This window comes from Eucalyptus grandis, chromosome 11 (genome assembly GCF_016545825.1).
Source record: "Eucalyptus grandis isolate ANBG69807.140 chromosome 11, ASM1654582v1, whole genome shotgun sequence".
Classification (NCBI taxonomy): Eukaryota; Viridiplantae; Streptophyta; class Magnoliopsida; order Myrtales; family Myrtaceae; genus Eucalyptus; species Eucalyptus grandis.
The window spans coordinates 47,904,734-47,919,684 of record NC_052622.1 but is presented as its reverse complement, the minus strand read 5'-3'; the positions used below and the strand labels follow the sequence as shown (position 1 = coordinate 47,919,684).

Genomic DNA, 14,951 nt, shown 5'->3' with positions numbered 1-14,951 from the left:
ACAAACGAAGAAGTATGCTAAATAGAATTTTTTGAAATAATTACCCAATCAATCCTAAATCTATTGTACAAATGACAATTCAATCATAAATTTTTCGATTTTGCTAAGTCAGTTCTAAATTTTTGCAGAAAATTCTGATGTAGTCCTTTTAGCTAATTTTCCCCTAAAATTGCTAACGTTGTGGTCCAATTATTGCCAGCCATCCTCTATAACACACTACCACGTTAAGCATTTTTGACGAAAATTGGCCATAATGACTATATTGAAATTTCATATAAAGGTTTAGAACCAAATTGGTAAAAAAAATTAAAAAAAAAAGGATTGGATTAGCATTCGATTAAATAAGTTTAGGATTGATTAGACAATTTCCCTGAAAATTTCTCCGTGATGTTTTCAAGAAAGTTTAGTGTGGATTTGATTTTGTGAAAAGCCAGTCTGCTCGTGTACAAAGCAAAATTGTTTAGTCATTCAAATTTTAGTTTCGACCGTTGCCTTTTCACGATATTTATGAAACATCGCCAGATAAAGATGTTTTATGGGAGTGGTGGTCCTTCCTCTTCCCATCGTCCTTCCGTCAGGAAACAATAATGATAAGAGTTGGTAGGGCCTTACGGTGCATGTCATATTCCTTGACTACGTTGCCCCCATCAATTGCTAATTGGTTTCTCTCTGTTCTCAACTTACAACGTTTTTCACGAGAGCTTGAATTCTCCACGACTCTAGTTTCTCCTATAGTCTTGTCCTTCTGCTGAACAAGACGAGGCAAATCCATGTGCCACTTTATGAATCATGCCGAGTTGAAAAAGATAGACGGTGTGGGTCTAGGAGAACTGCTAGTCCTTGGCTTTTATATAAGGGGGGAAGACAATGTTTCCCTCACTCTTTGAAACGATGGACAATAAGTAAGAATAGACTAACAAATATCACATCTTGAATCCGACATAAATAGGGGTAATGATATGACCATCATTTTCTCTACCTGAAAGACACGGCCTCACATTTAAATCAACCTATCAGAGTATCTATAATCCAATGAAATGTGTGTAGTCATCTTCAACGCATACCGAAAACTCAATCACCGAAAGTTTGTTAATATCATTGCTATTGTCCTACTTAACTCTAATTGAGGGACCTCAAAAACATGATAATAATGGTGTGTAATAAATATTTCGATCATCCGCTACACATTATTACCACATAACATCATAAACTCATAATCCCAAATCTAATATATAATATACATTGAACACAAAAAATGAGTCATATCTTATCAACTTAACTTTATACATATTGGAAATACTCATTAAATCAATAGTATTGAATCATATATTAATGGTCTATTCTGTTAGTAAAAGTCATTAATCTATCTTTAGATTTGTACATGGTTATTTTGGCTTTTATGGTACGATGGACGCCTTTAGTGCAACGCATGGTCCGCCTAGTATTCAACGTGACAGTGACGTGCGAACCAACATACGTTCGGCCAAGTTCCTTTTCCTTAGTCTCACCAAAATACCAGTTGGCCGCACACTTTGGTTGACTGGCGGAGAGAGGGGGTGTCTGTGCGTCGGTAACGTAACGGGGAGAGAGAGAGAGAGAGAGAGAGAGGCTTGAGTGGAATGTTTTCTCGCAATATTTTCTCGCCAATGAATATGGACCTTTCTCTTCCTTAACCAGTCTGTTCTCTTTCTCTAGCGTTCATATTCATCTGTCACTTACGCCCCCTCATCACTCGATCCTTCCATAACCACTTCACACTCCCATTCACTCATCTTCGGAGCTCTCCAGATCTTGTCTCTCCCCCAGCTATGGCAGAGGTGAATCCTCCTCCTCCTCCTCCTCTTTCCTCGAACTCATCTCTCTTGACACCCGCCAACTCCATTTTTCTTCCTTCTTCTTTTCTGGGTCGTTTTTTTTCCTTTGATTCCATGATTGTAATTATTCAGAGCAACCATCTCTCCATTTGGGTTATTATTTTGTTGGGTCCATCTTGTTCATTTCTCTGTTTTTCATCTTCCCCCGTATACTTTCTCTGCAAACGATTAGGAGAAGGAAAACCCCGAATTGTTCTTCCCATTCATTTGATACACGTGGCTTTATTGATTTTGGTATTGTTCTTGTTTGTTGCAGTTGACCAGAATGTTGATAGAGGTGAATCTGCAGTGCTCACGCTGCTGCAAGAAGATACACGAAGTTCTCTGCAAAATTACCCGTGAGTCTCTCTCTCTCTCTCTCTCTCTCTCTCTCTGTTTTATTTTCTTCTTTTTTAACTTCCCCTCCTTTTAGTTTCAAATTGTTATCATTTCCTGATTTGTAATTACTATTGCATTGGCGATAACTTAATTCGACTGAGTTTGCTATGAATTAATTTGTGAACAACAGATATCCGAGACCGGATTTACAATGAAAAGCAGAACACGGTTTTAATCTCCGTGTGCTGCAGCCCGGAGAAAATCAAGCGGAAGATCATCTGCAAGGGTGGCAAGACGGTACAGAGCGTCGAGATCCTGCCCAAGAAGCCCAAAACAGTCAGGTTCAATTTGCCACCTAAAGAAACCGCCAAGCAGCCTGCTCCTGCGCTGGTGCCAGAACTGCGCCGGAAAGCCCACAAAGCTCATCCACAGAAGGCTCCGTAGCAGGTGCCCCCACCACCGCCTCCAGATGCACCAAAGCTGGTGATGGGCTACCCGCCAGGGTATCCAATGGTGCGGGTGTATCCAACAATGGGGGCGTGTTGTTGTCCCCCATGTTATGGAGGGTATTGTGGGGGACCATGCTATTGCGTGTAGAGGAGGCTGGTGATGTGCTATGATGGATGTGGAAGACCGGCTTGTGAGTATCCGGGTGGGAATAGAGGTTCCTATCCTGGGCAGGGGAGGCCGGTGATGGGCGAATGGATGTGATAGACCAGCTTGTTAGTGTCATGGTGTGATTACTTTAGTGAAGATATGGCCACTACATGCACCTTTATGTGATCAAGTTCAAAGTTTCTCATGTCAATTACTATTGTAGGAACTTGTGAAAGATTCGCAAGTCAAATGTTTAGGGCTATCTAGGCGTCTTTATCATTGTGGACGTAGAAAGATTGATCAGGTTGATGGCCTAGTGTGGTGCTATATGTGGTCAAATATGTTCACACCATGACTTGTTGCTTGTCGGTTTCTTCATTCAATAAAATCGAGTCCTTTTCATATCTCCTCTCATCCTCTCATCCCACACATATTCATGTCTCTAACTTGCGTCTTTGGTGATTCATTATGTGAAATAGCAGGTCGGTGCACTATTTAATGGCCATGTTTCAATTCTCACTGCTGGTCTTGATCTTTATGATTTGACAAGTCATCGGAGAACTCTAGGACATTAGGATTATGAAGTCACAGCAGAACTCATCCTTGCCGTAATGGATTCACGTGTGATGGAAAATGAAAGCCAGGCAAGATAAAAGCTCTTCTTAAATTGCCTTGCAAGACAAACGCAGAGGGTGACTTTCGGTGCAGTTTCAGTGAATGATGGGGAATAATTTAGTTGCACAATTTGGTTTGTTCGGTCCAACTCTAAATCAAGTTGCCCTAAAACTGCATTTAACATCATTCTTGAAGTGCACACGATGTGCTCATCTGGCTTGAGGAGTTGCTCTGAAAAGTGGCCCCTCAATGTTATTCTTCTAATGATGACGAAGATCGCGTTAGGTCCTTTTAATAGGTCGATCCTAAGCTTAGGAAATACCTTGTTAATATCATGGACCAAGTGAGTCATGCGCCCAAGCCCTGGTAGGTAAACCGACCATATGAAATTATTTTTTCGGATGAAGAGCTCTCTTCCTTTCGCTTGTTGTAGACTTCATGATATTCCCAAGTTGGGATTTGCTAATATAAACGAGATCAAGCCATCAAATTAACACAATGACAGATACGAGGGACTTCTGGTTGTTCTCTCCCCCCCCTTTCTCCTTCCCTCCAAACTACTGTTAAAGACATGGTGTGATGCCTTATGTATTGAACAATGTAGTCCACCAACTTATGGAGAAAGTGCAAAAAAAAAATAATAATCCTAAAACTATTATATTGATACCAATTTATATATTCACTAGAAACAATTCCGTTTATATTTTGACAAATCATTGTGACAAATTCATCTAGAAGCATTCTCCCAAATAGTATTGGGGGACAAATTCAAGCCATATTCTATGGACATTTGGATAATAATAAAAAAGAACATTCATAATTGCTTTGCCATCTAAAGAAGTTTGCATGGCACCGAATGTATTGATCAATTACGTCTACCAATTTCAGGAAATTGGAATAGAAATAAACAAAAGTTCATGGCACGGCAAATAGCCAAATATATTGATCAATTACGTCCGCCAATATATTTCGCTATAATGCTGGTTGATATCTCAAAGCAAATTGCCATGTTAGTCAATGTAAGGAAATTGGCAGAGATATATATCTGGAAAAATGCTACATTCTCGTAATAATAACATTTAGGATGGTTGAAAAATATAATGCACCAAGTTTACTAGAAGCAATTCCGTTTATATCTTTTGAAAAAAACCTACAAGTCCAAAGGCTATTATAATGTCATAATTTTCAAGTATGGAACCTAAAAGAACAAAAGAAGAGGGAAAATTTTCTGTTGATGTTAAACCCATCTGAAACATTTTCATAATCATGAGGATTTCAAATTTGTTTAGTTCACTCATTCTATTCACGGATTTCACTCGATCAAGCTAGACATGATACAAACACATTAAAGAACGTCGTCTTTTTCCGACCTTAGAGAAAGATTTGCTCCTCAGAACACTAACTTGATAAACAGAACATGATAAATTAATTTTACGAGCTTATGGTAAAAAAACAATTACTTCCACAATCTTCAATTGTAATTGATCACAAGTCAGTCTCATATTGCAAAATATAAAAATAGTTAAATTTCATAAAAGCGTAATAATTACCAAAAAAATTTCTGCATAGAAAAAATCGATACTTTTGCTTTTCTAGCGGTGGTTTGATTCATGGCGGCACTTAGTGAAATCTTTTGGTGTCTAATAAAAAAAAGCAAGAGTTGCCCCTACTTCATTATTGACTTTGGAATCGCTATTTTCGAGAGAACCAACTTCGACACTGAAACTGCGAAGCAAGAAAACCACGTATTAGGAATGGGAATTGAAATCTAAAATCATTACAAGAGCCATGATGAAAGAAAGAGAAAAAAGGAGAAAGTACAAAACAAAGGAGGCAACAAAAAGTTAAGTGGTAACTGGTGGGCAGCTATCAGTAGATACGACCACATGCTCTATCTCTCTGTATCTCTCTGTATCTCTCAACCCGTCCCCATCCAAAAGACAACCATCTTCATTCCATTAGGGCCCCAAGAACATGAAACAACCCCCTCTTCTCTTCTCTCTCTCTCTCTCTCTAAAATTGATGGGTGTGGCTAATTTCCCATGTTATCTGTTTGAGTTCATTTCTTTTAAATTACTTTTTTTGAAATAATTATAAAAAAATTCACAAATCTATGATAATTTTATTCAAAACATTTCAATTTGGCTATTTAGTATTTCCCAATATGATTCATTTAGCCAATTTTGACTGAAAATCTTGCATTTGTATGATAATTTTATTCAAAACCTTTCAATTGGCTATTTAGTATTTCCCAATATGATTCATTTAGCTAATTTTGACTGGAAATCGCTAATGTAAACACCCCCACCGTCCTATGCAACACAGTTGGCGTTAATAAGAACAATTTTTTAAGTTTAAAATTTTCAATTTTTATAATTTTTTTTTTTTTTTTTTTGTTTTGTTTCTTTTTTCTGTTTTCTTCTTCCTTCACTAATTGCCGGTCCATGTGAGGGCAAGCCCAACAAGGTCAGCCCTCTCCAAATCTGGTGAGGGCGAGCCTCGCTGGCCCCTATCTGAGTTCGATTGCCCGAGCACTGAGGAAGAAGGAAAAACAAAAAACAAAACAAAACGCAACATAAAAAGAAAAGGAAAACAAAAAAGTTATAAAAATTTCAGAAAAACCTTAGAAATTTTAAAAATTATCTACATCAAAGCTTGTCGCACCACATTAGACAACCGAGTCAGAGATTTCCAGTTGAATTGTTACAAGTATAATAGGTTAGGACTTTTTGGGCAACTTTTACCTCTTCTTTGGGTATGTATAATGCCATTATTCAACACACTCTGGCATGGGTATTTTGTGCTCTGTTCCTCTAGAGAAGCTCCAGAACTCATGTTGGGGGTGGCTTGCCCACAAGAATCCTGAGCCAAAGGGGCTTCCGTCCTCGCATCGTACTGCTCTTCGGCAGCGGCGGGCCGCCATGAAGTACACTTGAGCAGAAGGTCATGAAGTCTTCTGTGGCTAGCTGTTGAGCGACGAGACTGGGACCTCTTGCTGGAGTTGTGCCCAATCCGCCGTTAGTCTGCCTCCGTGTCATCAGGTTCTCGCGACCAAAAGAGACCTGCACTTATAATGTATCTGATAATGGTGCGTACAGGAATAAGGGAAAAACACAAGGTTTAGGGTTTTCTGGTTAGTCATATAACAATATTTGAGGATTCAGTTTTTGAGATTTACCCCCGAGCTCCTTGAACAGATTGATTACAAATCCTAAGAGTATGTACAGTCAGCGATTTATTGATAACATGTCAAGCTTCTCAAGTTCTCGACTTTAGTCCCTCCTAAATTACAAGCCGAACTTAACCTACTTAGTGATCATCCGCGATTCGTACACATCATTAAAGGAGTCCACGTCACCTTGTGCTGCGGATGGCGACTTCGTAACTACGTAATAGTGGCATGATAAGGGAAGTTTCTTTGCTCTTTCTAATCGATGGCTCAAGCTCTTTACACTGATGGATTCCACTTTTACATTCGCGGTCCCCAATCTTTGAGCTGTCTATTTAATCGTGGGAAAATCAATGTAATAGGAAAAAGCTGCGAATGGCATGGAGAAAAACAAAATAGAATTATTCCAGAGGCCAATATGATCCTTATCCTCATTGCCGACCAAATTTTGTACGTGCGATTTAGTATGTCGTCGACAGGAGAGTTGTTCAATTTTGTTTTTTTTTTTTTTTTTTTTTTTTTTTTTTTTTTTTTTTTTTGTTTTTTTGGTTCGACTATCTTTTGATTTCCTGATATAGTTTGGTTTCATATTTTTTTTGTTTGAAAAGCTGCTTTTCACATATAGAATCGGACCAATCATATTGGATTGATGGACTAGTCATGATTTCTTTTTCTTTTTTTATTCCGAGGCAAGCTATAATTAGTAAAATATTTTTTCACGGGTTTAAATACCAACTTGGGCTTTAAATCAAACCATGTAAGGTTGGTGCGGAAAGAACGGCAATTTCCTAGTCAAATGTTGGAGACAGCTCGAGAAAGTTTCCATTTAAGAGTTTAAAATAAATATTCTCCAAGGAAGTGGTATTTGTCCAATGCCATTGATGAGCAGAATGTGATCTCCTGCTTGGTGGCTTCCAATGGAATTTATGGAGAATTTTCAGGAGTTCAAGTGCTGATCGTGAAGTGCATCCATGAAAGAACGAGTTCGTATTTGAAGTTAATAAATCCCATGATGAGATTTGTGCACTCCTTTGTTAGAAGAGATGGGAATTAAACATTGTGTGAGTTATTGGGTGTGGTTGAAGGCTAAAAAACACTATGCCTATTTGAGTGACTCAAGTAAGATTCTAATCACCTTTATATCATTTAATTTATAGTTGAACCCCGTGTTTCTCTTCCTGTGAAGTAAGTCACATTGATTGAATTAGTGCATCCAATATCTAAGTTACCTTCTTGTTTTGTTTATTACTGTTCGAGCATGTTTTGCAACAAACTTGATTGGCAATCCATACAATTTCGATTGCATGTACTGGCCAACCTTCGAAACGTGTAAACGATATGTTTCAACCCAACACATTCACCTATGAAATTCCAGCAGTCGCCTCTGTGCTTTTCCTGTTTCTATTGTAGTACCGACTTTGATCGAGTGTAGTTCTGTTGATGATGGAAGGTAAAACAAGTGAAAGCCCAATAATGCAGGTGACGCGGTGATGTAATTATGCGGAGGCAGTTCATATTATTAGCTCAAGAAACATGGCAGAGCAGGTGCAAAATCCGCATTCACTTCAGCTTGCCTGTTTATCTCATCGATCTTCTCGCTTTCTTCTATTCGATTCTCTTCCTGTTCTTCTCATCTTGATGTCTCATCTAAATTTTCGAACTTAGCTTCTTGACCATACTTTCCCAATGTTGTAGCAAGTTTTGTTATGCTTGCTTTCAATGTTATAGGTCACGGAGATGGTGATCAAAGTGGATCTTCAGTGTTGTCGCTGTTACAAGAAGATCAGGAAAATCCTGTCTGATATCCCCCGTGAGTCCCTTGCCTTTACCTCAATTAATTAATCTGCATACTGCTCTTATCGTGTCGATGAAGAACAGAGGTATACATCGATTCTTTTTCTTCCTTTTCCTCTTTCTCAGTACATGCATAAGTTCTATTATGTATTATAGGGGTGTATAAAACAGACATCTTGGATCGGGAATCACCCGAACAAGACTAAATCGGCCAGTTTAGTTTAGTTCTAGGGAGTGTTGGTCGGTTCCTAGTTCCTAAAAAGTGGAACCGGTGTCCAGGGGGTCTGGTTCTCCATTCTAAGGGGAAAACAAACCAGATTGGACAGACTAAATATACTTTTTTATTATTTTAATTTCATAAAAAAATTAGTGGGTTTAATTTATTATTTTCGAGGTAATAAGAGCTTATAATTAGACAATAAGATATTTCGATGGTAGCATAAGATTTGTATTGAGTTCTTAAGTTGTTTCCAATCATGCTTTGTATTATAATAAGATATTTAGATGGAAAATGAAAAAAAAAAAAAAATAGTAACCGGTTCCATTGGACCGGATCAGGGGCCAATCACCCCTAATGTGTAGCGCATCTTTACCTACTACTATTTATGATGAATAGCACCGAGTGTTCGTAATACATGGAGCTAATAAAACTTTGTGATCGCAGAAGTAAAAGATCCAACCTTCGACGAGAAAAAAAACACAGTGAAGATCAAGGTGGTGGGTTGCGATCCCAAGAAGGTCCAACAAAAGATATGTTGCAAGGGAAAAGATTTCATTTTAGGCATCGACATAGAAAAAGAAAAAGAAAGAGAAAAAGAAAAAGGAAAAGAAAAGGAAAAGAAAATGAAAAAGAAAAAGGAAAAAAATGAAAAAGAAAAAGAAAAAGAAAAAGAAAAAGAAAAGGAAAACTCTACAAAGGTTCATTCAACGGAAGAACCCTCCAAAAAACCTCCACTGGTGATAGGTTACCCACCGGTGTATATGATCGGGAAGCTGTATGTTTGTCCCTCATGTCATAATCAGGGTTGTGGTTGGTTCTGTCTCTGCAACTGTCACTGCAGGAGGCCACCAATGTGTGCTGATGGATGCGGGAGGCCAGCCCACGAGTGCAAATGTAACAGGCCACCGATGTGCCATGGTGGGTGTGGGAGGCCAGTCCACGAGTGCAGATGCAAGAGGCCACTGATGTGCCATGACGGGTGTGGTTGGCCAGCCCACGAGTGCAGATGCCGGAGACCTATTTACCCACGGTGCTGCGATCACTGCAGTTATGGAAACGTCTCTTCATCATGGACCCTGCATGGTTGTGGCTACGGAAGGCCGGTATGCATCAATGCCGGCGACGAGTGCGAAACTCCCTGTTCACTTATGTGAGGAGAGTTGTGAGGCATTTGTTGAAATGAGGTTTCCCACGACTTGGTGTTTTTTCAAGATCTATGATATCACCACATGGATCTTTTACCTTGCACGATACTCTCTTCACTGCCTTAATAAATACCAACTATTTTGAGTTACGAAAATGAGACTTTAGCATGGTATACAAGATATTCCATTAGATATGTGTTGGCGTTGCGTCTTGATTATGTGTGCGCAAGACGGTTGATATGTTGTTTCATAGGTTTTAACTTATTACCCTCTATCACCTTCGGTGGTCTCTAATGTATTTGCTGATTTATTACTTGTAATATACGGTTACGCGAGTATCATGGCCAATATAGTTTATTTAGATGATGAGTTTTCTTTTTCCATCTTCTTTTGTACTTCGGGATCTATAGGAATCATTTCATTGGACGTGAATAGGACGGAGAGACAGAAACAGATTATAAAATATCAACAATGAGAATGAGCTTTGGAATACAAAAAAAGAAGTATACTAAATAGAAATTTTCGAAATAATTACCCAATTAGTTCTAAACGTATTATATAGAAGACAATTCAATATTAAATTTTTTGATTTTGCTAAGTTACTTTTAAACTTTGGTAGCAAATTCTAATTTATCATTTTGGCTAATTTTCTTTGAAAATTGTTAACATTGTAGTTTAATCATCGCCGATCATGCTTTGTAACACCACCATGTCAGCGATTCCTAATGAAAATCGGCAAGAAGGACTATATTGGAATTTCATATAAAGATTAAGGACCAAATTGATAAAACTAAAAAAAAAAAAAAAAATAGGATTAGATTAGCATCCATATAGCAAGTTTAGGACTGATTGACAGTTTCTCTTAAAATTTCTCCATGGTGTTTTCAAGAAAGTTTAGTATGGATTTGATTTTATGAAAAGCCAGACTGCTCATATACAAAGCAATATTGATTAGGGTCATTCAAATTTCAGTTTCAACATTTGCATTTTCGCGATATTTATGAAAACATCTCCAGATAAAGATGTTTTATGCTAGTGGTGGTCCTTCCTCTTCCCGTCGTCCTTCCATCAGGAAACAATAATAATAGAGTTGATAAGGCCTGCATTCCTTGACTACTACGTTGCCCAATCAATCTCTAATTGGTTTCTCTCTATTATCAACTTACAAAGCTTTTTGCGAGAGCTTCACTTCTCCTCAACTTTGGTTTCTCCTGTAATTGTCCTTCTACCGAACAAGACAAGGACATCACGTGCCACTTTATGAATCATGCCCGAGTTGAAAAGATAGAAGGTGGGGATCTAGGAGAACTGCGAGTCCTTGGCTTATATCTAGGGACGAGGTTTCCCTCTTTCTTTTGAAACGATTGACAACAAGTAAGAAAAGACTAACAAACGTCGCATCTCAAATCCTACAAAAATAGGGATAATGACATAGTAATCATTCTCTCCATTTGAAGAATGCGGCTTCACATTCAAACCAACATATCAAAGTATCTATAATCCAACAAAACGTATGATTCATCTTCAACACATACTGAAAACTCAATTACCGAAAGTTTCTTGTTATCATTACTCTTGTCCTACTTAACACTAATTGAAGGACTTCAAAAACATGATAAAAAGAATGGTGTGTACAACTACCACTTGGTGATAGTAAATATTTCAATCACCCACTATGTGTATTTATCACATAATATCATAAATTCATGATCCCAAATCCAATATATAATATTTGTTGAACACAAAAATGAGTTATAGCTTATCAGCATAACTTTAAACGTATCAGAAGTACTTATTTTAAATCCATATCATCGAATCATATGTTAAGGTCCATTCCATTGGTAAAAGTCTTTAATCTATCTCTAGACTCATATGTGGTTATTTTGGCTTTTATAAATTTTTCTAGGTTGATTGTCCTATTTCTATGACTTTCTAAGTTGAAAATCAATAAAGTGGACCATGTTATGGGCCTAGGTTAGGCTAACAAGTTTGGGCTTCGGCATGACAATGCAACTGCATTGCCTGGCCTAGGCCCATCGTGGGGGTGATGATGACTTCATAATTAGTCATATCCATCTAAAATTCTTCTTACAATGTGAAACCATCTTTTTTAACTTATGTACAAACAACAATTTCAATAAACTTGATTAATTAACAAGATTTCAATCAAAATGTACACGATTGTTCGTTCGATGAGTTTGCAAAGCCTAGTGCCCCACGTCAATTCATTGTTCTAGGGATTGAGAAGATCCTAATCATGTGCAACATCTCAATTAGTTCCTTCATCAAGTTACATGATTTGTTAAACCTTGCCTAGAAAATATAGGTATAGGGTGATGGAGATAGCCAAGTTGGGCCTAAGCTCTTGCCTTATCATTGAGGCTCATGCCATGAAAACGAAAGAAGAGACAAGCAAGAACATGAGGGCAAATTCAAGCCTAGACAAGCAGGTTCGGGCTTCACATTGTTGACGATGGTAAGCAGCAATTCCTTTAGGGAAAAAGGAGCATAAGAGAAGAAGCGCAAAGCAAAGCAATCCACCTAAGTAAAAAAAAAAAAAAAAAAAAAAAGGCTTAGCTAGCGATCTATGTTGATTGAATGAAGAGTCTACCACTCCACCTTATGCATAAATTAGGCCTTTTTTTAGACTAAAACATGAAAATATACAATAGAAAAGATAATTAGGGGTTTGGAAAGATGTGAATTAGAAATCTCCCTCTTTCATATCATGTAAAATTTTGTGAAACCATTGACAATTTTTCTAAGAGTTTAAGATGTCTAATGGTGTGATTTGATATTTAAATAATATAATTAAATCGCACCTCCAATTGGATTAAGAATGGGCTTCCATAATTTACATGTTTCTATGGAGTTATTCAAAGTTTATTTTATCTTTCTTGATAAGCATCAACATATTTTCAACTGATTCTTTTGATCAAAGAGGCTTAGAGCCCTAGAGGTGAGAGAATGAGGACTCCATTTGTGAATCCTAATAACATGATCTTCCCAACCATAATAAAAGATGCTTAAGTTGTACAGTTTTCATGATTGAGGATGGGTTTCACTTTGCAAGATAGATTAATGAGTTGCCGAAGCAAATGGGATTTTATTTGCCGCATCAAACAATGGAAACATGTTGGACAACAAGAGTAGGCAGAATGTAAAAGTTCTGACCAATGAAAACATCACATACATGTAAGTACGCAAAAAGTGCTGAAACTTTTCTCTCGAGTGTTATTTAGTCAAAAAACTTTCACAAAATACAGTTAAGTCCCAAAATTTATTAAATTTATGCAATCAAGTCCTTCATTTAATTCCTTCAATTTAACTAAAGAAAATACTAACGTGGATTTTTTCTCTCTTTCCTACGTGGTGCTAACTTTAACTAAAGTATGAACCCACTATTTTGCTCTGAGTCCTTTTTTTTTTAACCTCGAATCTTACTTGAATTGGATTAAAAAAAAAAGATAATTGAAAAATACAAAAATATCATATTAGAATTTTCCGTTAGCCAAATTGACAAAGTGTAATAATAGAACTCGATTGTACATTTTGAAAATTTTAAAATTCAATTGCACTTTCACAACAAGATTGTGGACTTCTTGTGTACTGATCCCATATATACAATAAAACGTTGCAATTACTATTTTTACCATTTTATTGGACTTTAGGGGCTTTTGCAGCGGAGTACTTGGAGCTGAAAGCCTCTCTCTCTCTCTCTCTCTTGCCATAACTACACTTTATACCATACTTCAAGACTTTTAGGGTGGAGTACTTGAAGGACAAGGCATACTATAGTCCTTCGTGACGCCAAAGTTTTGATCAACTCTAAAGTGAAATCTAACTCTAACTCACTTGAAAAGGCATTTCAAGGATAGAAGCAAATGTCCAATGGGGATTGGCCGTGTGTGGTCTATGCAGCACATCGAAGCTATCCAAGAAGTTGGGGTCCAATACCTTCGTGGCTATGGGAAAACCATAGGCATTTGTCCAATGCGGGTTTATATATTCCTAAATAAAACCGCATCAGATTTTCTTAAGAGATAAATGGCCAATGATACTCAAGTGGTCTTTTTAAATTGTTGGCATTCAAGTGAGCATCTGTACAAATTATGGTATTCCTAGTATTCTTATTTCTCTTTCAAGTCATATGCTTACTTCTAAACCTATAACATGAGAACCTATAAAGCATTCTTCATAAAAGTTAAGTTGTTAACTAGCTATGTTTGATATGTACATTATCAATTCATATAAGTGATGTCTCAAACCTTTCTACTGAAGTCTCTTATAGAAGAAAATTGTGTTAAAAGGATTAAAGAAACGGTTGGAAATTGTGATCCATTTATAAACTATCCAGCCTTCTTGGGCTGCTTTAGAAGATTGAAGAAGAGAAGTCAAAGAATTAGATTGGAAAGTCTTGAAGAGCAAGTTGAAAGTTGAAGAGTCCAAGTTGAAGAAGTTGGAAGTTGAAGTCAAATCCTTAGCAGATAAGGCTACTTAATTAGGAAGAAAATCTTGAAGAATAAATGTATGTGAACATCCATCGTTGAACGGTATAGCTACCATTTCTAAGTTGGCAAAATGATCAGAAATTATGACGGAGAAAGGACATATAGACCCAGCTGAGCCTGTGTGTTGCAATCTTCCTGTGGCGGTAGATATTGTAGAAAGTCGAGGATTTTGCATGTCTAAAGGCGGCGGAGTCCCTCAATAAATAAGCTAGGAATTATTTATGGAAGAGTGTGTGTGAAGGATGCTCCGAAATGCATATTCCCTAGCTCCCTCACCATTCCAACTACATCATGTGTGTTCATATAAAAACTATGAAACTATAAGTTCATATTCCATTGCCTACTACTATCCCTTGAGTACTCATCTGTATGCCTTGCGCCTCGTTCATTCTCACATTAGCTATACCAAACATACACTCTTGTACATTGCCATACAAAATCATGCTTCTATGCAATAGAATTTTGATAGAAACATACTATACTCAATATGTATACACTCGTCTCACTCATAGCAAGAAGAATGTTTTAACAGTAATATGGATGACTTTCACTTAACGATTCATAAAAAAATTGACATAAATTTTGGTTTTCTTTCCACAATTTTAATTTTGTTTTTATTCTAGTGTATTTGGATTTCTTTTATATTTAAATGTTCTTCAATAGTCATTTTGTTTCAATCTTTCGAATGACCAAATTAAAACTTGAGAT

The 14,951-nt window shown here is 37.2% G+C and overlaps 2 protein-coding genes across 2 annotated transcripts; both read left to right on the top strand.

Annotated features, from left to right (window-relative positions):
* The first annotated feature begins 1,529 nt into the window (after positions 1 to 1,529).
* LOC104445598 lies at positions 1,530 to 3,195 on the top strand. The gene is made up of 3 exons (XM_010059501.3): positions 1,530 to 1,817; positions 2,131 to 2,212; positions 2,383 to 3,195. The coding sequence occupies exons 1-3, from the start codon at positions 1,809 to 1,811 to the stop codon at positions 2,634 to 2,636; spliced, it is 345 nt and encodes a 114-aa protein (XP_010057803.1). The 5' UTR covers positions 1,530 to 1,808; the 3' UTR covers positions 2,637 to 3,195.
* A 4,804-nt stretch (positions 3,196 to 7,999) lies between these two features.
* LOC108960182 (protein PYRICULARIA ORYZAE RESISTANCE 21) lies at positions 8,000 to 10,070 on the top strand. Its single transcript, XM_018875166.2, has 3 exons — positions 8,000 to 8,118; positions 8,302 to 8,383; positions 9,032 to 10,070. Exons 1-3 carry the CDS (start codon positions 8,107 to 8,109, stop codon positions 9,739 to 9,741), a joined length of 804 nt encoding a protein of 267 aa, XP_018730711.2. The 5' UTR covers positions 8,000 to 8,106; the 3' UTR covers positions 9,742 to 10,070.
* Positions 10,071 to 14,951: the final 4,881 nt, after the last annotated feature.